We start from the raw sequence: 21,923 nt of genomic DNA on the forward strand, positions 1-21,923 counted from the left end.
CATTCTCTAGATTCTAGCAATGCAGTAAGCCTAGTATAAATGGAATCAGAAGGTGAACATTTTCATTTGTTTTGTAATAAGAACTTCCCAGATTCCATAAACTGGAAAGAAAGGCTGTGAGAGTGAAAAAGAAAGAATGTGGAATAAAGTAAAACTAACAGTTCTGCCTTTTTGGGCAAAAATGTTTGGTTGTGCATTTGATTTTCTCTGTATTGAGTAAGTTCATGGCAATGAATACCGCTTTCCCACCCCTCACGTTTTTAACAGCTACACAACACGGGCCCCTTCATGCATGAAACAACCATAGCAATTGAATATAGCCAGTGCAAACTGAGAATGTCCTTTGGTTTACCTCTGATAAGAACTTACCAAAATGTGCATATTTCTTCATAGGGAGCATAGAAATAGTTTGATGTGTGTGTGTGTGTGTGTGTGTGCGCGCGCGTATGGGGGGGCAGTGAAAGTGATCAGGCTTAATCATTTCTATTAGAAATGTCATACATAATTTTTGAAAGAGATAATCTGTTTCCATTAAATATAATAGATTGAAACACATTAGAAGCTTTGACAATTCTGGATTTGGGAAATATCTTACTGCCGCCCATGAAAGTGTTTAACAGGTTATAAGACACCTTTCTGCCTGAAGGTATGGACTGTAGGCTTTCATCTCTGTCATGGCTTTATTGCTGCCACTTTGGTGGTCTGGTAAATTTTCCTTCCTAACCCTGGGGGAAGATCAGCTTCTCTCACACAAATCAACCATAGGCAGATCAACTTCTTGAAATCTTTAAACTCTTGAGTGAAAAACATTGACCACTAGGGGGATCACACACACAACAGTTTTATTAGAAAAAGATAAAGCATTGTTTAATGTTACCTTAATGTAGAAATACCCCCCACAAGTGAAATGCTTTCTTTGGATAGACAGATAATTAACTGGAGTTTAACAATTTGTAGTAAGACATAATCTTCTAGATTGATCAGATATCATCAAAGAGGTCTTCAGGATCACCACTGTTTTTTCCAGCCTCTGTAGCAATCCTTTTTGAAGATGCTTGCTTGCCTGATGATTTTGGCAGCGAAGAATCAAGTCTACAAATTTAAAGCAGATAATTTAGTCATTTAAAACAAGGTTAGATACAGGCATAGAAAGGAACATTTATCTTCTAGTACTCTAATAAGAGATTATATTCAGTTGTAGGACAGAAAGAACACTTTGTAAGTTATATGTACGACTTTCTTTTCTATGGTAGAACTACCAGTACAATTATTTAGGTAGCAATACTTTCCCACCTAATCAGCCCATACCTCCCTGTAATATAGGACATTGATAATCAAAACAGTGTTACCATTACAGTTGCCTAACTTTGGTTTAGAGAGTCTCACTTTCTTTAGCCTTACACTGTTATTGTCATTTTAACCAGAATGGTTACAAAACGTTTTGAAGTCAATAACAGACCATTTATACTGATTTGCATATACGGTGGGGGCTGCACATACAGTGGGGATGGAAGAGTTTCTGCCTTTCATCAGACAGATAGCATCCCATGTAAAACAAGGAAGAAAGAAACTTCTGATCATTACAGCAATCAAAGAGAGAAAACACGCAGGTGTAAATTGGGCTTATGCCTGTGTATATCAACTATAGGAAGCAGCCTATGATGTAAATAAATATAACTGATTAATGATCTTCTTTTAACAAGACACATTTATTCTATTACCTAAAGCCTACCAGTTCTTCCTAACACTAAGGTTTAAGATATGAAGTGGTCATTTCATCATCTTATAAATTTAGTTAATCCCTCCAGTGCTATATTATGCAAGATTTCTTAGGTACTTAGTAAAAATGAGACCTTCAATATCTTGCTCCAATCATCGTATGAGCTAAAATAGCTTTGTATAATATATTAATTTGACTGGCACATTTAACAAGATTATCAAGGGAATGTAAGACTAGTCACAGAAATTCTATATTCTCACAGGCTTTCCAATTAATATTTTTCTTTTACACATCCTCCCCACAGATAAAGAACATCTGCTTTAAGAGGATGCCATTTCCAAAATCTTTACAGTCTCTCTCTCTCTCTCTGTGTGTATCTTATCAAGCCTCAAGTATTGTTGCCAAATATTACCTATAGCATCTTGATTAAGCAGACTAACACTGCATTACATATATTCCAAATTAATTTGTCAAGTTTTTGGAGATATCAGATCTTAAGTCTGATTCTCATAGCTGTTTAGAGGGTGCTACAATCCATGGCCATTTCCCCACTCTAAATATGAGTGAGATTTGAGGAAGAGCAATGCCCACTTATTCTAACTGAAAATAATAGGAACATGTTTTTTTTGTTTGTTTTGTTTTTGTACAATCAGAAACAAGCAACTACATGTTGTTGTGTGCACAGAGGAGAGAAACTGGGCATCTTGGATGGTGCAGGGTACTTCAAACCAGGATATTTTTGTTTTGTTTTGTTTTGTTTTGTATAAGAGGTCAGCTAAAAATTCACAAGAAGACAGACAGCAGAATGGCAATAACATTAAAGATATACCACTAATGATGTAACAAACAACTCTGGAACTAAAAGCTAAGGTAGCTTAAACTTATTCCACAAATATTTTAAAAGAAATGCTGAGGCAAGAGCCCTACATTTAATCATCAAACAAAGGAAGCTTGCAGATAGTACCAAAGTAAAATACAGTTCAACCAAATTACGGAGCAAAGATATTGGGTACAAAATTGTACTGAGTGCACCCACAGACATAAATATGTGTACAGGTGGCAGTTACAGAACAGGATTTTTTTAAAAAAAAATCTTCAAAGAGAAAGTCAGCCATCCTTAGTAAGCAAAGTAACAAAATGCAGCTAAGCAGGAACCTGTTAGACATGGCATGAAGCCAAGGACCTATTAACCAAGGCTCAAAGAAACATCTGGACTGTACATATCCAAATCTTGCCTTGAGTCATACAAAACAACAGTATTAGTAATGATAATTTCAGTGACTGTCAAGAAATGAGTGTCACTAAGCTTTAGAAGTCCTTGAAAGTTTCTAAAGGCTATTGTAATAATAACAAAATCCTATATAATAGCTCAAAAAGAGAGACAAAACCAAAAGGGAGCTCCACTAGTAAGTACTTATAAAAAATGTGCTATGTTCATAAATTTGATTGTTCTTGTGTGCTAGGATTGAGTTTCTATCTTTAAAACCCTGTGTTGAATTTTGTTTTATATTGTAAAGTATTTTATAGCAAACAGTATAATGAATGCAGTTTTAAGACCGATTTCAATTTTAAAATAATTTACTATAAAACTATACTCTTGTAGAGTGTAGTATCTGCCCAGGTGATGAGAAATTCCAACATGCTAAATTAAGGTTTGGCAAAATACAAAGACATGATTTGGAGAGAACCTAGAATAAGATATAATTTGTTAGAGGTGGTGCTCAGTCTGGTCCCCCCTCCCCCAATTTTCATAAATATTAAATAATCATTTATAATTTGGCTCCTGAAACCTAGATAACTGTATTTTTCTGTCACAAAAAGAAGTATATCCTTTTGTTTAGGGACAAATCATACCCTAATAGGCTAGGAAGTAGACCTATGGTAAGTTACATAAGTCACACCTCTATGAGATCATCCCTACATACAGAAACAGCACCTCACAGGGGATTCTGTCTACATTAGGGAACAGCTCATTATACTTCTGCTTCATGCTATTTTAGCAGAAGTGCTTGATAAATAAATGGACCAAAGCTATGCTTCCTAAAATTAAAGATCTTGTCTTTTTCTTCTGAAATATTTAATGTGCTCAAGATTATAATACCTTGAAACAGTGGTACATGCTATGGTAACCTCTCGTTTGGATTTCTGTATATTTTATTATTTTATTTATTTAAATGTGTTTTTCAGAAAGTTCTGTTACCTGAAATTCTACTCAAGTGCTCTTTAAATGGGAAGAGAGGTCAGAATCCTCAGCCTATGTGTATTCCCATAGGCTTGTCAGAGGTCAATATGTTTGTGGAGACAGCAAACCTGCCACAATCAAGGGCTGTGTCTGACCTGTATCCTCAGACGTCTGTCCTTTCTCACATTCAAATGGAGGTGGGGACAGCCTGAGGTCCATGCCAACAATATCAGAAAGGCTGGACCATGATTTGAAATGCAGTAACAGCATTGGTAGATATGTTTTCTCAGCTGAAAATGAATGATACAAAACTGAAGAAGCAGATGTGAGACATCTTAATAGACCGAGCAAAGCATCCATCAAGTATTTAGTGTGATGGGATAATAAGAGTAAGTGAGAGGATAAGCAATGATGAGAGGAATGAGGTGAACTGATAGACAAAGCAACTTAAAGACCTTTGGGCAAAGTTCATAATTGCTATAGTAGAGTCAAAATTTCAACCCCCGCCCCAATATATGCTTTCTGGCATTTCTGAATGAAACTGACATGCTATATGGCACTATTAATAAGATGAGGGATAAATGTTTTGCTTTTCTTTAACGTCATTAAGTGTGAGAGGCTAGAGCTGACAAAAGTTGAAATAAGATCTGAATGTATGTGGAATACTCAGTTTTCACCATGTTGGCATAGTCCATCGTGTCAAAGGCTGTGTTGACACATTTACTAGAGCCTTGTTCTCAAACTCCCAGTATGGGATTTGAAGCATGGTCCATGTATTATGAAACATTTTCCTAGAAATTCTGACAACTACCTTGGAAAAGTACTTGGATTTGGTTATGTGCTCTGTTCTGTTTAATTTATTGGATTTGGTTATGTGTTCTGTTCTGTTTAATTTATTATCAGTTAACCATCTCACATTATGGTTATGAAGAGAATCTGACAATTTTTCTATGAGGAATAAATTCCCTCTCTCATAGTTTAAAAGTGTATATTCCACGTTGCATTTCCAGAGGTTTCAGAGTCCCTTTATCTCCTGCTGATGTGCAGCATATAATTTTATATACACCTATTCATGTGGGTGGTTCCTTAGCGAGGGAAACAGAAACATTTCTCACCATTAGTGTACATAACCAAGAAGTGTCCTTTTGCCTGGTACTGCAAGACTATATTGCAACTTGTATTTTTTTGCTTTAGGCTTGATGAGCCAGTCAATTTTATTTCTGTTTATTTACGGCATTTCTTCAAAATGATCATTGTTCTTCATCCAGACAAAAGCTTGATGAAATCCCAGAAGGGATCCAGGGGCTGTCTGTGGGCCAAGAGGCAGAGGCAGTGTCAACTGCATAGGTTTGAGTGGGTGGGTGAGGGACGTAACAAGAGAGACTGGCTCATTATTAGCTCAGTTTGATTTGCATGTTTGATTGAATATGGTCCTCACTGACTGGCCAGAAGAGCTTTCTAGTTCCCAGAAGTGAAGATTGCTCTTAGATTCAGTCCTTATTGGAGTTCAATTTTCTAAAGGCTTAAAACAGAAAATCAAACAAGAGCAAAAACTTTTGGCTTTCTTCACAGCTCTCTGGGATGGAAAGAATTTGTTGCTGTGTGATTTTGGGTCATTTCCAATTTATGGCAACCTTAAGGCGGGATATCATGGGCATTTCTTAGTAAGATCTGTTTGGGGTGGTGGTGGTTGTCTTTGCCTTCCTCTAAGACACAGAGTATGACTTGCCTAAGGTCACCCAGGGGCTTTCCATGGCCAAGCAGGGATTTGAAACCTGGTCTCCAACTGTCAAACCACTACATCATCCTGCTCTTGATGGAAAGAATATTTGCTATTGTTTCTTGCCTTTAAAAAATGGGTTTTTGTGACATGCAGGAAACTTGGTTGGGAAGAACAATAGAGTGACAAGAATTTTGCACAGTTTGTGACTAGTATTCAAACATCCTGAAGTGTTTGTGGAAATTATTCTGTGCAGAAATATATGTGGGGTTTTAACATGAGAAGTATGATTTTTGGACAAAAAGCACTGTTTCTTTTTTTCTTTTTTTTGCATACAACATTGTTGTTTTCTATCAAAGAACAGCAATCTTGTGCAAAAAATTTTACACAAAAAACCCTGTGCAAACCAGGTAACCCCCCCCCCCAGCCCACATAGTTTCATTGTGCAAAATCGCTGTTTTCTGCACGAACTGCCAAAACTGGCAAACTTTAATATGAGTAAACGTACACACAAAAATCTTGTGTAACACCCCCCCTAATCTTGCACAGAAATTGTCACATTGTTTTGTTGTGCAATATTACCATTTTCTGTGCAAGGGTTTTGTTGTGGGTTTTGGCTATAGAAAATGGCAGTCTTCCACAAAAGATCACACATGGTTGTCTGATAACAGTATTTATGTATGTATGTGCGTGTGTTAAGCAGCACAGTTCTTGCACATGCACAAAAAGTATTTCTGCACAGATTAATATCACCAGACACGCTAGAATGTGTGAATACTGGGTGAGAACTGCACAGGAATATCTGTTTTCTGTGCAGCAGGGAGAAAAGTGTATAAATTATTCATATCCACTAGCACGGATGAATAGTCATATATTAATACAACCCTGTGAGCAGTAGTTTGGGACCATACCTTGCTTCACAGAGACCTGGCTGGGGGAGGATAGTGCTGCTATATGGGCGCAGGCCCTCCCAGCCGGGTACTCTGTCAGTGAGCAGGTGAGGGGAAGTGGGCGGGGGGACGGAGTGGCTCTGGTTCATAAGAACACCTTGACCTTGACCAGGATACCTGTCCGGAATACAATCCATTTTGAGTGTATGTACCTCAGCCTGAAGACCAGGGATAGATTGGGGATTTTGCTAGTCTACCGGCCACCCCGTTGTCTAGCAGACTCCCTGACTGAGCTGACACAGCTGGTCTCTGAGCTGGTGTTGGAGACCCCCAGACTCTTAGTTTTGGGGGACTTCAACATCGCGCTCGAGACCAGCTTAACAGGCGCGGCTCGGTAGTTCATGGATACCATGACAAACATGGGCCTATCCCAATTGGTCAACGGGCATACACATTGTGCGGGTCATACACTCGATGCGGTGTTCTGTACCGAACAGGCATATCCGTGGGCGGAGGTGGTAAGCACCTCCGCATTGTCATGGATGGATCATTTCCTGGTCAAGACAGAACTCAGAGCCAATTTCTGCTCCTCCGGGGGTGGTGGACCCATTCGAATGGTCCGCCCTCGAAGGCTGATGGAGCCAATTGGATTCCAGAAAGCCTTAGAGGGTTTAATGGTTGGGAATGCCAGGGATCCTGTCGATGCTCTGGTCAATACCTGGAACACCGATCTTACCAGGACTATTGACATGATCGCTCCCAAGCGCCCTTGCCATCCCAGTTCTAATCGGAGGCCTTGGTATACACCAGAGCTGAGGAGGATGAAGCGGTTTGGACAACAGCTAGAGCGCAGGTGGCGGAAGACTCGCCTATTATCTGACAGAACTCGCCATAGGAACTTCCTTTGTTTCTATTGGGAGGCAATACGTGCAGCGAAGAGAGCTTTTTCCTCTGCACGTATTGCGTCTGCAGAGTCTCGTCCAGCAGAGCTGTTTAAGGTGGTGAGGGAGATGACGCAGGTGTCCCCTGCATCAAATCCCTTACTTAACCCGACGACGGCCTGCTGTGACGCATTTAACAACTTCTTTGCAGACAAAATCTCTCAGATAAGAGCCGACTTAGATGCCACCATTGAAACAGAGTCGATAGGCGAGGCGTCCAGTGACTCCGCCAATGTAGTTATACTGGATCAGTGGCAATCTGTGAGTACCGAGGACGTGGACAAGCTGCTTGGTAAGGTGAGGAAGACAACCTGCCCTCTCGACCCTTGCCCATCATGGCTGGCCGTTCAGGGGGGGATGCATTGATGAGATTCCTCACGGATATCATCAATGCGTCTTTCAGGGAAGGACATGTTCCATCTTGTGTAAAGGAAGCGGCTGTTAGGCCGCTTCTGAAAAAACCTTCCCTGAACCCCCTGGATATGAGAAATTATAGGCCTGTGTCACTGCTGCCATTCTTGAGCAAGGTGGTTGAGAGGGCGGTTGCTCTTCAGCTCCAAGCTGTCTTGGATGAAGCCGATTATCTAGACCCATTTCAAACCGGCTTTAGGACAGGCTTTGGGGTTGAGACTGCCATGGTTGCCTTGACTGACGATCTGCGTCTGAGCACTGACAGGGGGAGTGTGACCCTGTTGGTGCTCCTAGACCTCTCAGCGGCTTTCGATACTATAGATCACGGCATCCTCTTGGGTCACACTCTCCTCCAGTGACTGTGTTCGCAGTCTGGGGGTGCTCCTTGACTCGTAGCTCCTGATGACAAATCAGGTAAATGCGACGGTCAGGAGTGCCTGCTATCAGCTTCGGCTGATACGCCAGCTGCACCCTTTTCTGGAAGTAAGGGATCTCGAAACTGTTGTGCACGCACTGGTAACCTCACACCTGGACTTCTGTAATGCACTCTACTTGGGGCTACCCTTGTGCTTGGTTCAGAAGCTTCAGCTGGTACAAAATATGGCAGCCAGGCTTGTTTCTGGTACATCTAGGAGGGACCACATTACTCCAGTTCTGAGGTCCCTCCACTGGTTAACTATTAGCTTCCGGGCCCGGTACAAGGTGTTGGTTTTTACCTTTAAAGCCCTAAATGGCTTGGGTCCAAGCTATCTCAGGGACCGCCTCCTCCCGTATAATCCTCCCCGCGCTCTCCGGTCCTCTGGGAGGAACTTACTGCAGCCTCTACAATCTAGGCTTGCGGTGACCTCCCAGAGGGCGTTCTCTGCTGTCGCCCCCAAACTCTGGAACGACCTGCCGGATGAGATCCGTCAGTTGACATCATTAGACAGCTTTAAAAAAGCTGTCAAGACGGATCTCTTCCGGCAGGCCTTTCCAGATTAACCATCCCGGCCCGGGCTCCCTGATCCCCTCTTTCCTCTCGTGGCCCCATCTTTAGTGATGGTTGAGGATCTCCAGAGGGACACCAGGGTTTTTAGTTTGTTTTAATTATGTTTTATGCTTTGATATTGTGTTTTTAATCTGTCATATTTTTAATACTTTCTTAAGGAGGGGAGGGATTATAATGTTTTTAATTTTATATTTTACTCTTGTTATACTTACTGTTGTCAACCGCCCAGATTGGTTCGCCATAGGGCGGTATACAAATAATAATAATAATAATAATAATTATTATTATTATTATTATACCTTACACAAAAATAAAATAATTAAAAAACAATTTAAAAAAAATATATTGAAAAAACATACTTTAAACATAATTCTGACTTTCAAGTAATGGGTATAGGGGGAGAAAACCCACCCCAAATATTGAAGTCTTCATGGAAATCGAAATATGCACTTGGCCAACAGACTTATTAAGACCAGCTAAAAGCCCACGAAACTTGTTGATAGTTATATGAAGTGTTTATTTTTAACTCATGATAATGTTATCTTTGGCCTGAAACACACAGGCTAAAAGGTGCAGCCTCCAACCACTTTGAGGGCATGGTGTGCACATGAGGCACACCCCCAGATTGGCAGGAAGGTGCCCAAAGCCACCAGAAAAAGTGCTCCTTGCTGATGGCTCATTCAGGTCCACAGTGGTAGCCCACTTTCAGAGCAGGCCATGTGGACGACGCAGTCCCCAGCCAATTGGGGCTGGAGTGGTCAGAGGCCACTCCAAGCCACCACTCCACTTTGCCCCTTTGTTTCTCAAATGCCATGGAAATCAAAACATACAAAAAAAAAATAGGAACAATATCAAGAAAGAATACTGGATATTTGATTGCCTGCCCTCTTCTTCTTCTCACCTAGCCATGAGACTCATATAGGAGCAGAAGCCAAGGCTCTCTGATGATATGTAATGGTCTGGGTAGAATGTAAAGGTGGGATGCCAAAAGGAAGTGACAGACAGTTTAATTACAGTCTTTATAAAGATATTTGCAGAGAGTCTACCAGGAATTTAAAGTTCAGTAAGGGATTCAGCGGTACTTATCTACAAGTAAAAACTGCACCTGCATTTTAAGTACAATAGGCATCTGGAATTTCCCCATAAACAAGATCTGAAGGCACTAATTCACCAAAGCACATGTGCAAATTCCACACTGAAGACTTCATAATTCCCACATATTTTATTCTTTTCAGTGTTTAAATTAATACTGGAATAAGGGTTATCAATGAATTCACTGCAATATGATTGGATATAGTTTGGATTTTAAAATTACTACTTCTTCTACTATTAGTTCCATCTTTCTGCCAAATTGGGAAAGTGGCATACAATAATTTTAAAATATTGTAACAATCCACAAGATAAAAAAGTTAAAACACAATTAAACCACCATGGGAAAAATCTTCATTATGCAAAATAAATTTCACTGACAAGTACATATAGGTCTAAATTTCCTTATTATTAAGTAGAATTCTATTTAATAGAATAGAATATTATTTTTACATTAAGTGAAATAACATAGTGATTATTAAGTAGAATTCTACTTAATTGTATGCATATTGTAATTATACACTCTGCAGTATGTAAATATCTGTACTCAAAAAAGAATACTGGTCAACTAATCTAACTATCTTACATTGCTCAATGTTATGATGACTACAGACCCTGCTGGAGATGGTTCTGTTTTGATTTCATACGGCAGTGTCCCATGGTGTCTATCTGTCATTTGAATGGATTCCCCATTCCTGTATTCCCCTAAATCTAATTCAAAGATTTGGAAGTCCCTCCAGAAAAGATTTTGGGAAATTACAGGGACCAAGAAAGGAAGGGAAAGTCCCGTTGCTTGAGTAGAATTCTCCTGCTGAGTTATTTGATGTATCCCATTATTGTTACATTAAGTGAAATAAAAAAGTGATATATAGGCTTCTATATATAGTTATAACACTTATAACACTTTCTTCTCGCTTATCAACACACTCAGGCTTTGAGAATTAAATATGTACACCATAAAAATATCTCCAGGCCTGAGGTGTGTTAACAAGAGACATACATTCCTGTGGTTCATTTACACTTAAGCTCATTCCTGCATAACGAAATTCGACCACACATCTTGTCTGAGAAATACTTTTGCAGCCACTGTCTCTGTAGGGAGAAAAAAAGGATCTGATTACTTAGTCATGACCACAAAAGTATACACAGAACAACTATTTGGTTTGCCATGCTATTTGGACAAGGGCTTTTACAAACCCAGGACATTTTAAACTATTCACTAATATTCCAAGATTGACTTTTCTATTTAGGTTTCGATTATATTCCCAGTGATATGGGAATGCTCTGTAATTCTTTCCATGACAGAAAAACTACAGAATCTGGAGTAAATTCATTTATAAGGGCTCCTTGCACAGTGTACTAATTAGGAACAGTATGTCTAGCATATACCTTCAATGGAAGATTAATTGTGAATATCTTGTTGAATATATCTAGGGGACTAGCCATCAAGAAACTGCTGTCTTTTAGCCTAGACTGTTTACATTACTGCCTCACAACATGGGAGACAGGCATCACATTCTCTCCTTTACATTGTTCCAAACCTGCTGCTGGTAAGGTAACATAACATTTGCTGCTGGTTTGCAGGGAAGACATAAGAATGCTCAAGACCTTATTGTATCAGAGTTTAGAAAGGGCCTTCTTTACAGCTTGGAGAATATCTGAAAGACCATGTCTTCCAATATGAACATATTTGAGTTTTAAAATTTTTGTGGGAGGGCTTTCATTTGGTCCTACCACCATCACGGGTACATCTGGTGATGACTTAGGAGACAGCCTTCTCAGTGGCTGCTCCTAGGCAATGGAATTCTCTTCTGAGAGAACCTCAGTTGGCCTCCTGTTTGCTTTCTTTTTGCTGGCTGGCAAAGGCTGTTTGTTTAAAGAGGCCTTCAGCTTTTCACTGGTTGGGATAATGTAATAGGTGTTCTGGTTTTTGTTTTTTTTTTAAATGTAATAGGCTTTAATGTGTTTTTATCTGTCTTAAATTAGTGTTTTAAAGTGGATTGTGTATTTCAATGCTTTTTTAAACGTTTGTATAGCGTAAGCTGTTTTGGGTCCCCGATGGGAGAAAAGTGGGATATAAATTAAATGATAAATAAAGAATATTTTCCTATTATGCTGAAGTAATCATAATCATTGATTCTGAAGATGAGTACCCTGATAAAGAAGATGACTTGCATTAAGAGGATAAGCATTAATAATTATCATAAACCTAGAGATGTAAAGAATGCTGGCACATTTTCTTGTCTTCAAAGAAAATGCATGACTGCTACTTTTTCTTTTTTCTTTTCTTTTCTTTGTTTTCTTTCTTTTTTTTCATTTTGGGAGTTTCTTTGTAAAAATTCACACATACCCCAATATTTTATTTGCGCAAAAATATGCAAAACTCTTTTAAATTTGTACATTTGTACAATAGGAAAGAGAAGGGGTGGCTTGGTGGTGAAGATGCTAGTTCTGATGATCAGAAGATCAGATGTTTGACAGTTCAAGGCCTAAGTGCTGCATGACGGGGAGAGCTGCTGTCACTAGTCCCAGCTTCTGCCAACCTAGCACTTCGAAAGGATGCAAAAACAAGTATATAACTAGGCACCACTTCTCAGTGCGAAGGTAACTGCGTTCGGTGCAGTCATGCTAGCCACATGACCACCAGAGCAGTCCTCGGACAACATTGGTTCTTTGGCTTAGAAACAGAGATGAGCACCTCTCCCTACAGTTGGTTACGACTAGAGATTCACACCTTTGCTTTTACCTTTATAGTAGGAAAAAAACTTTGCAATTTCTTCCTTCAATGTCTTCTTTCTTGCAAAAGAGAAATATACACACACACACACACACACATACACATATACAGTGGACCCTTGTTATACGCTGGGGTTTGGTTCGATGATCCCCCGTGTATAACAAAATCCGTGTATGCGCATTAAATATAATGACATAGCAAAATGGTGTCCCTAATAAAAAATGGAAAATCAAGGTAAATTTATACTTTTTTGGAACATTTTCAAACCGTGTATGCTTGAATCCGTGTATAAAAAATCCATGTATAAGAAGGGCCGACTGTATGTGTATACACACACACACACACACACACACACACACACACACACACACATACTACTTAGCTGTGATGGTCAGATCTGTGCATCTGAATCAGGTCTGAGTGAGAAAAACTTGGTTGATTTCACTCATGGCCTTCTATAAAGTACTCCTTTAGAACTCACTAAGGGGTTAAACAGATCGACATTAAATGCCAGCATCAGGCTGGAGTGGGGGCATGGTGACTTCGCGCAGATGCCCTGAATCCTCCCCGAAGCTGGCATCACACCACCCGACCGACTGCATGGTGGGCGGCATCACACCCCTTCTTTGACATAGCATTTAGATTCGTTGTGCTGATGAATCGTCGAAAAGCCACCATCACCACAGCAAGGGCAGCTTTTTGATACGTTAAGGAAGAGCAGCATTTTGCTGGCCCTTTTGGGGGAAGCAAAGCATCAGATCAGGCCAACAGCATGACACTAATCCTCTTTTGCATTAGCCTCCTAGCCTGAGGCCTGCCATCAGCAAAGAACAATACACATGCAAATCACCCCTGCATTCCCAGGCTCACACAGTATATATAGACCAACTTTTTACAGGCAAGCATTCTCTGAAGATGCCAGCCACAGATACTGGCAAAACGTCAGGAAGAAAATCTTCTAAAACATGGCCACATAGCCCGAAAAACCCACAAAAAACTATGGATGCCGGCCATGGAAGCCTTCGACTTCACTTCTTAACATTATATGTGTCAAACTTCCTCTGCTTTTGAACTTCTTGGAAACATTTAATTCACCAGGGTTAGATACTGGACTCATTGTACCTTTAATATGAATTGGATTCACCTTTTAATCTCCTATGGAGAGATTGGACTGTTATGGGCGAGCGCAAAGTGTTGCACTTCTATGGACACCAGTCTCATTTTTTATTATTAAGATATAATGCAAAAGCAGACTTTGGCAGGAGGAAAAGTTAGATTTTACCTCAAACAAACGTATTTTGTTTTATTAGTTGCAAAGTTCTATTATGTCTTTGCCCCAGTGGCTGGCCAGCAGTCCTCTCTTTGTCTTCCAAATACCATTGTTCTGGCTTCAGAGGGAAAGAAGAACAGCCAGCATCTGCTGGACTTAAGCTTCCCACTTCCCACCATCTCCTTTTCCTTAGGTGTCCGGTTTTTTTTTTTTTTTTTTGGATTGTAAATCTGAGGGCCTGAAACTGTCATATTAATTATTTGTAAGCTGCTCTGAGGAATTTTTTGGCTAAAGTGCAGGGTAAAAAGGCTCAAAATAAAATAAAAAATATATAAAAAAATGTTTTGGTTGATTGGCAGTCCTCTGGGTGTTTTAAAACCACACCATCATCTACATGTCTACTTATAAATAAGGTCCAATGATTTCAGTTGGACTTCCTGTCATGCATATAGGATTTCAGCCAGAATGGTTTCATGCACATTAGGTTGACAGCTATCAATAACCTACTCATGAAATTTAATTGAACTGTTCAAAATGCCAGTAAGGCTGGTCATTACCATCTGGGGGAATGAATGTTTCAATCGGCAGTTTTTGTACCAGAACAGTCTGACTCTTTCTGCCAATAATGCTGCCATGAATTCTTCATAAACTTGCAAAGAGTAAATTATTTAACTTGGAAGGAGGTTTTCTGCCTGCAAACAAGACAGAACTGACAGAGGAATACTTCCTGAATTGTAACTAGACTTGTGCAAAATCTGTTGCTATATATGCCATCTCAATAAGACTCATTAACTTCTGATCTGCTTACAGACTTAATCATCTCTTTATAGAGTAAACAACATCCAACTGCAAAGCCATTGTTTGAATCTGAAATGTTTAAATTGACTTCTTGTGACATATATGTCAGTTTTACCCAGCTCATCTATGAAATATGCAGAACCGCTACCTATATATCCAGTGGTAACCATGCTGTCCATGTATCAAAGTACAGTAACATCCAAAATCCACAAAACAGTGATACCTTTATTGGTCAACCAGCTTTAGAAGCTCCACTGGCTTCTTCATCAGGCAAAGATGTTAAATATCATACAGGAGAGGGAAGAATATGATTATGTTAAAAGTCTGCCTTTTGACAAGATGCTGCTGTTCTCAGTTCAGGTGTTGTTGGAGGGAGATTCATGCAAGCCGGCCCCTCCTCTTTCAGACCATCTGGGTACTTCAAGATTCTCTTGAGATCCAAGTTGTCTCAGTCCTTTCTAAAGATACAAGCTCCTTTGATAGGTAGAGAATACTGAATTCAAAGGAAGTTGTCCATGTTTTTGCATTAGGAAACATTTTTAGGGGCTGTTTTTTTTATAAAACATGGCAAATGTAGTCCACATTTTTAAGGAAAACATTTTACCTGACATCCTTGTCTTATAAAGAAGCCAGTGGAGCTTCAAAAGCTTGCAACATGTATTTTGTTCATTTTGATTAGCCAGTGGGTTTGGATGTTACTGTATACTACCTATGTGAAAGCTATTATCATCTGAAAAGAGTCCTTGGCCTATTGTTACCTTACTTTTTCAGTTCCAGACTAAAAATGGGAGTCTCATCTTCTCCTGACTTTATTTGGCTAATCACACTGCAGCAGCACTGGTATTTTGTCTGTTAATTTCTGCTATTTAAATGCTACCAACCACAGGGAATATCAACAACTGCCTACTTTGTCGTATTTTTAAACATTTGATATCATCTCCCCATACAAAATATGTGAAGGTTTTTGAGTACCATGATTGCAACATCACACTAATCTGTGACCTAGTAATTCTGCAAATTATGAGACAGTGGCACATGCCAATTTAGGAAGGAAGAAAAGAGATGCAAACTGAACCTGAAATGAGATTGAAACAGAAATGGGAAGATTTAGGATCCCAATGAGAAAACAGAACATGGAAAGACATCTGATTGTTATGTTAAAGCTGTGATTGATGAAATGTATTTTTGATTTATGATGATTTCTATGTTTTTATTGTATGCAGTCTTTAGACCTACTTCTTGTGGATGGATGCTGTATCAATGGAAATATGAATAAATAACTCACAAGCACATGTGGACCAGATGCAATTTATGTAAAAATAAGCTCAAGTGTTCTACAGATGAAGCACTCTTGCCTTATTAGAAACAGGGACTCTTATCTAAAATAGCATGTTGGTTTCATGCAGTCCCTCTCCCCCTGCCCCACTCTCCAATTCCTCAGTAGAGGGGAAAGGGAGAGTGAGTGACTGATATTTGTCAAACATCAGTCTCTCACTTGAGGGCTACACTTTCCTCTTGTGAAGAATAAATAGCAGTCACATGTTTATGATTTAGCATCACATGAAATGCTTTCATGTGCTTACTTTCATTAACTAGGCATGTGTCAGTATTTACATTATAACACCTGCTTTTAATATACATGTAAGATATGAAATGTAAAAAATGAAAACATGTTATCCAGTTTACACACTGAAGTAATCTTTTGTGCAGAAAAATAAATAAATCCAAAGAGACTTTAATTAATAGGAAATCAGTTAAATTAGCAAAATGCACTCACTAAGCATTTTTAAAAAGCCTTATGTTTATTTTTTTCTGTGCAACAAATCCAATAGTAATTAGACTGTGAAGCCAAGAAAAGGTAGTTACTTTTGTTATACAACACTGGCAGAATTGTTGCTGATAATACTACAAAATGCATGTATAATTTACCCACGATATGTGAGAACACTGGCTTTCCAAGATCATTATGATCATGTAATTCAGCTTCTCATGCAATGTCATGACAAATCTATAACCATAGCCACTTGAACCTGGTGTGTGTTTGTGTGTAGGGTGTGTATGTGTATGTGAGAAATTTGCTATAGGGCTTTGGCAAACTACAGTGCTCTGTCTCAACTCCCATGAATACCACTGGACTCCATCCTGCCACATCACTCATCATAACCTGATGAGCACATGAATCTTTGTGTGGAAAACACCCAGGCCTTCAGCATTACATTGATCCAGGATATAAAGTCTCTGGGTGGCTCTGGACCCTTCAGTTGCTTGTCAACTGTGCACATGACCATTCTGTCTATTGGCGAGGGGGAAGGGGCAGGTGATAGTGTACATGTCAAATTCTATGTTATGTTCTGTAGAACAAAATGAAAGCATGGAAGCTACCATTGCATACCTTAACGACAATAGATTCCATGATCTATAAAAATACTAGCTTGCTCACATTGTGATCATATAATTTGGTTTCACACATTACCTATAACAATGTTATTTAATCCATAACCATGATACAGATTTTAAGAAAATAGTACTGAGTGGAATACTAGATGTTAGTATTCTGCAGCTAATAATCTGTTTTCTACAGTTAAATGAAGTATTGCCTCAGAGATGGTTCTGTTCTTAAAGATCATCAGTGGGAGTTGATAAGTAATGTGTAAATTCATTATCACCATCACCACCATAATGAGAAGGAAGCAGAAAAGTTCTACTATTCTATCTCTGAACTATAAACTATCTGGGAATGAACTTGATCTAAATTCATTGTTTCCATCATCACAGAACTTCAAAAGATTGCAGTTTGTGTTGTACTGACTCAGTGAAAAAGACTAGTTTAACAAAAATTAGTACAGTGGGCCCTTCCCTTAAGTGAGGGATCCATTCTGGATCCCCCTGCGTAACGGGAATTCTGCCTATGCTCACACCCCATTGAAAAAAATGGGGCGTGTGCTAGCAGCAGCGCATGGCACATATTTTATTATTGCATGGCTTCGGCATAAACTTAAAGCCGCATATAGCGTGCCTGCGTATGGTGCAGGTGCACTGTAACTTCTTATAAAGTTTTGAAATTGTACACAGGACATACCGGTAGGATTTCTAAGACAGAAAGCTACCATTGGAAATATTAAATAATGATCCTGAAAAATGATATTATGTTCATTGTTTTTGTTAGAAACAGGTGAAGATGCAAGAAGACCAATTCCAATGTAATGTTTTTTTTCCACTGGATTACTATCATGTAGGAACGTGGCTTCTTTTTAAGGCACTGAATTAAGGAAGTCTACATTATTCTCCACTTTTCTGATATATAGTCTGAATACACTTTGGCACTTTACTCTCTTTTGTTGCTACTTTGCCGGTTCTGCATCACCATTGATTCTTAGGCTCTTAGGAACTACATTCACTTTGGATAATCTTCATATATAGCCCTTAAGAAGATATTCATTTCACATCCTGCAATCATATGTACATATCACCATGATTAAGGAAACAGAAGTAATAAACAGAGAAGTAAAAATTAATTTAACTTTTTAAAAATATTAACAATGCACTGGAAACTGTTTTTCACATCTATCCATCGGAACAAAGAAGAGATGTGTCCCAAATATAATCAATTGGTTTATTGTATGAGGCACTGGGGAACTTTCATAAAAGTACCATCAGTAGTACTGGCTGATGAAATTGGCTTCAATTCCCTCCTGCAAATAACTAGAGGTAGCCAAAACAGCAACAAAAAGAGTAAAGTGTTTGGTAGACAAGAGGTTCAAGGAAATAAATTGAGATGAACTTGCCAGCAGACAGCAATGGCTTAATGAGGTCTCTTCTAGATAGAAGACAGCTGTATTCCTACATCTATGACAGAGAACCCTACTTAGGATTTCTAGCCATGTAAATTATCGCACTGGAGGCATTTGAAATCATATTCTAGAAGCAGATAGATTCTTAAAAATGTTCACACCACAGAGAGTCATAATGGACAGACTTAAAAATACAACACTAAACATGTATTTGTGCAACAATTTGAGCATCTACTGTATTTTCCAGTGAGTTGTTTTAAATGGTGTGATAACTGTAATAAATAAATCCCAAAACCTCACATAACAAAATTCACACTACAGAACAAATATGAACTGTTTGGAGACAAATTAAGGCTGATCAGCTAAATACAAATCTATGTAACAGAGCAAAGGGGAATAGAAAAGAATAGTAGTGGCAAGGCCAACGCACTTTCGGAAGTCTGTGTAGCTCCTTATAAACACTCAGTGAATGGTGAAGTTAATGAATATAGAGAGATGACACTGATTACATTAACTGTTTGTCAAAATGTGGGCAGCAGGCTTACCACTAAATTTGTGTAACATTAAGACTTACAAAAAATTTTATTTCTATTGCTTCTGATTGTTCCGGCTTAATGTAAATGATGCTAATGAATCATTCGGCTAAGAAATTAATGGACACATGACCTATGGAAAATCTATATCCTGTGTACAATTTTATAATATTAATTATAATAAATTTTAGGGTTAACAATGGTCTTGTACAGTATTATGAAAGGTGAGGCCAATGTTACTTTTAAAACTTCAGAGTTTCGTTATGCATATTTAAATCCTCACCTTTAAAATACCTTTTTGTATTTTGTGGCCTTTGTACAGTCATAAATGTGAGCTCTTCACTTGAGCAGTCCAGCAATTTGGACACCAAGCTCAGAAAGGTCTTCAGACCCCTTCTCCCATGCAAGGAAAGCTTATGCTACTGCAAAGCTCAAGGGTGAAGCAGTAGTGTCCCTAGGGTTGGTGTCACCTGGTTCAGTAACTCATGATGTCATCCGCCCCATTAACTTTCTCCCTTCGTACACCATACCTTTAAAAAGGCACTTCAGACCGATCTCTTCTGGCAGGCCTACCCACCTAATCTGTTATAAGAGATTTTAAGAAAATGCTCCACTTCTGTCTGTAATTGTATGCATTTTAGATGATGATTTAGTTAATATATTGTATTAGTAGTAATGTCACTATTTTACTGAATGTATTTTATATGGTTTTGGTGTTCTTATTGATGTAATCCTCAGGGAGAGGGGGGAAATATAAATAAAAATTATTATTATTATTATTATTATTATTATTATTATTATTAATACAGATTTTTTGTGATAATTTTCGTACTAACATTACTCATTAATTATAATTCCTGCATATCACTGACTGTAACCGTAACAGCTGTGACATAAAACAACTAGCAAAATTAAAATCTGATCTCTTTCTTTGATAAAATTACTAGCTTGGTAGATGAAGGGAATGCTGTGGATATAGTATATCTTGATTTCAGTAAGGCCTTTGACAAAGTTCCCCATGACATTCTTGCAAACAAGCTTGTAAAATGTGGGCTAGACAAGGCAACTGTTACGTGGATTTGTAATTGGTTGACCGGCCGAACCCAAAGGGTGCTCAACAATGGCACCTTTTCATCCTGGAGAGAAGTAACCAGTGGTGTTCCACAGGGCTCTGTCCCAGGCCCAGTACTGTTCAACATCTTTATCAATGACTTGGAGGAAAAAATTGGGGGAATACTTATCAAATTTGCAGATGGCACCAAATTAGGAGGAATAGCTAATACTCCAGAGCTAAGGATCAAAATTCAAAATGACCTGAATAGACTAGAAAGCTGGGCCACAGCTAACAAAATGAACTTCAACAGGGCGAAATGTAAGGTACTGCACTTAGGGCGAAAAAATGAAATGCACAGATATAGGATGGGGGACACCTGGCTTAAGGAGACAACATGTGAAAGGGATCTAGGAGTCCAAGTACACCACAAGTTGAACATGAGTCAACAGTGCGATGCGGCAGCTAACAAGGCCAATGCAATTTTAGGCTGCATCAATAGAAGTATAGTGTCTAGATCAAGGGAAGTGCCACTATATTCTGCTCTGGTCAGTCCCCACCTGGAATATTGTGTCCAGTTCTGGGTGCCACAATTCAAAAAGGACATTGAGAAACTGGAGCGTGTCCAAAGGAGGGTGACTAAAATGGTGAAGGGTCTGGAAACCTTGCCCTATGAGGAACGACTTAGGGAGCTGGGGATGTTTAGTCTGGAGAAAAGAAGGTTAAAAGGTGATATGATAGCTCTGTTTAAATATTTGAAGGGATGTCATATTGAGGAGGGAGCAAGCTTGTTTTCTGCTGCTCCAGAGACTAGGACCTGGAGCAATGGATGCAAGCTGCAGGAAAAGAGATTCCATCTCAACATTAGGGGGAACTTCCTGACAGTAAGGGCTGTTCAATAGTGGAACACACTTCCTCGGAGTGTAGTGGAGTCTCCCTCCTTGGAGGTCTTCAAATGGAGGCTGGATGGCCATCTGTCGGGGATGCTTTGATTTGGATTTCCTGCATGGCAGGGGTTGGACTGGATGGCCCTTGTGGTCTCTTCCAACTCTATGATTCTATGATATATACTTTTAAATTACAGTGTCATAGACACAGCCTCAATACATTTACATGCACATAGTTTCAAGTGACTAAAGTGAAAATTTGGTAAAAGGTGATTTTTTAAAAGAAAATTTAAAAAGAATAAAGAAATTTAATTTTTAAAAATATTGTAAATTTATTTTTTTAATTTAATTATTTTTTAAAAAAAATCTGGGGCTCTCTTTTCTCCTCCCACTGAGCCTCACCCCATCTCTTCAGCATTTTAAAGGAACACAAGTGAATGCCACAACCAGCTTCTGCCAAAAGGCAGATGTCTGAGGAGCAGTGGTGTCACCCCCCACTTAGGATGTCACCTGGTGCAGTATGTAGCCCTCTAGTGACACCACTGGGGTGAGGTACAAGCTTGACTGTTGCCTGACCTGCATGACAGGGAATTCCTTTGAGAGCTTTAGAATTCTTCTCCTCATAATTATTCCTTGGAAGATTTTTTGGTTCAGAGTTCATCTGGTTTCACTTTTCCATCATTTTCTACCTCTACTGAAAAAGAGAAAGAAAGACCAAAAAAAAAAAAAAAAAAAAAAAGGACAGCAAGTGGGCTGAATCCAGGAAACATTCTTTTTTCTTATCTTGACGGCAGTCTCCATCATGATTTATGACTGAGCCAGCACTGATCAAAATGGAAACTGAAGTCAAGAAATCAGAAGAAGACTAGGAATGTGAATAACAGCTATAAAATAACTACGCAAGATCACAAAATG

At 39.0% G+C, this 21,923-nt stretch overlaps 1 protein-coding gene across 3 annotated transcripts in view; it reads right to left on the reverse strand.

The window, feature by feature from the left end:
- Positions 1–825: 825 nt before the first annotated feature.
- Positions 826–21,923, reverse strand: part of XRCC4 (X-ray repair cross complementing 4) — a 144,297-nt gene continuing 123,199 nt past the window's right edge. For all 3 annotated transcript variants that reach the window (XM_089493631.1, XM_089493638.1, XM_089493645.1), the window contains one exon: positions 826–1,092. In XM_089493631.1, coding sequence (XP_089349757.1) covers positions 981–1,092 — 112 coding nt within the window. In that variant the 3' untranslated portion in view covers positions 826–980. The remainder of the gene's footprint in view (positions 1,093–21,923) is intronic.

The sequence above is a fragment of the Sceloporus occidentalis genome, unplaced genomic scaffold (genome assembly GCF_023333645.1).
Source record: "Sceloporus occidentalis isolate IW3139 unplaced genomic scaffold, rSceOcc1.0.p SCAF_1, whole genome shotgun sequence".
NCBI lineage: Eukaryota > Metazoa > Chordata > Lepidosauria > Squamata > Phrynosomatidae > Sceloporus > Sceloporus occidentalis.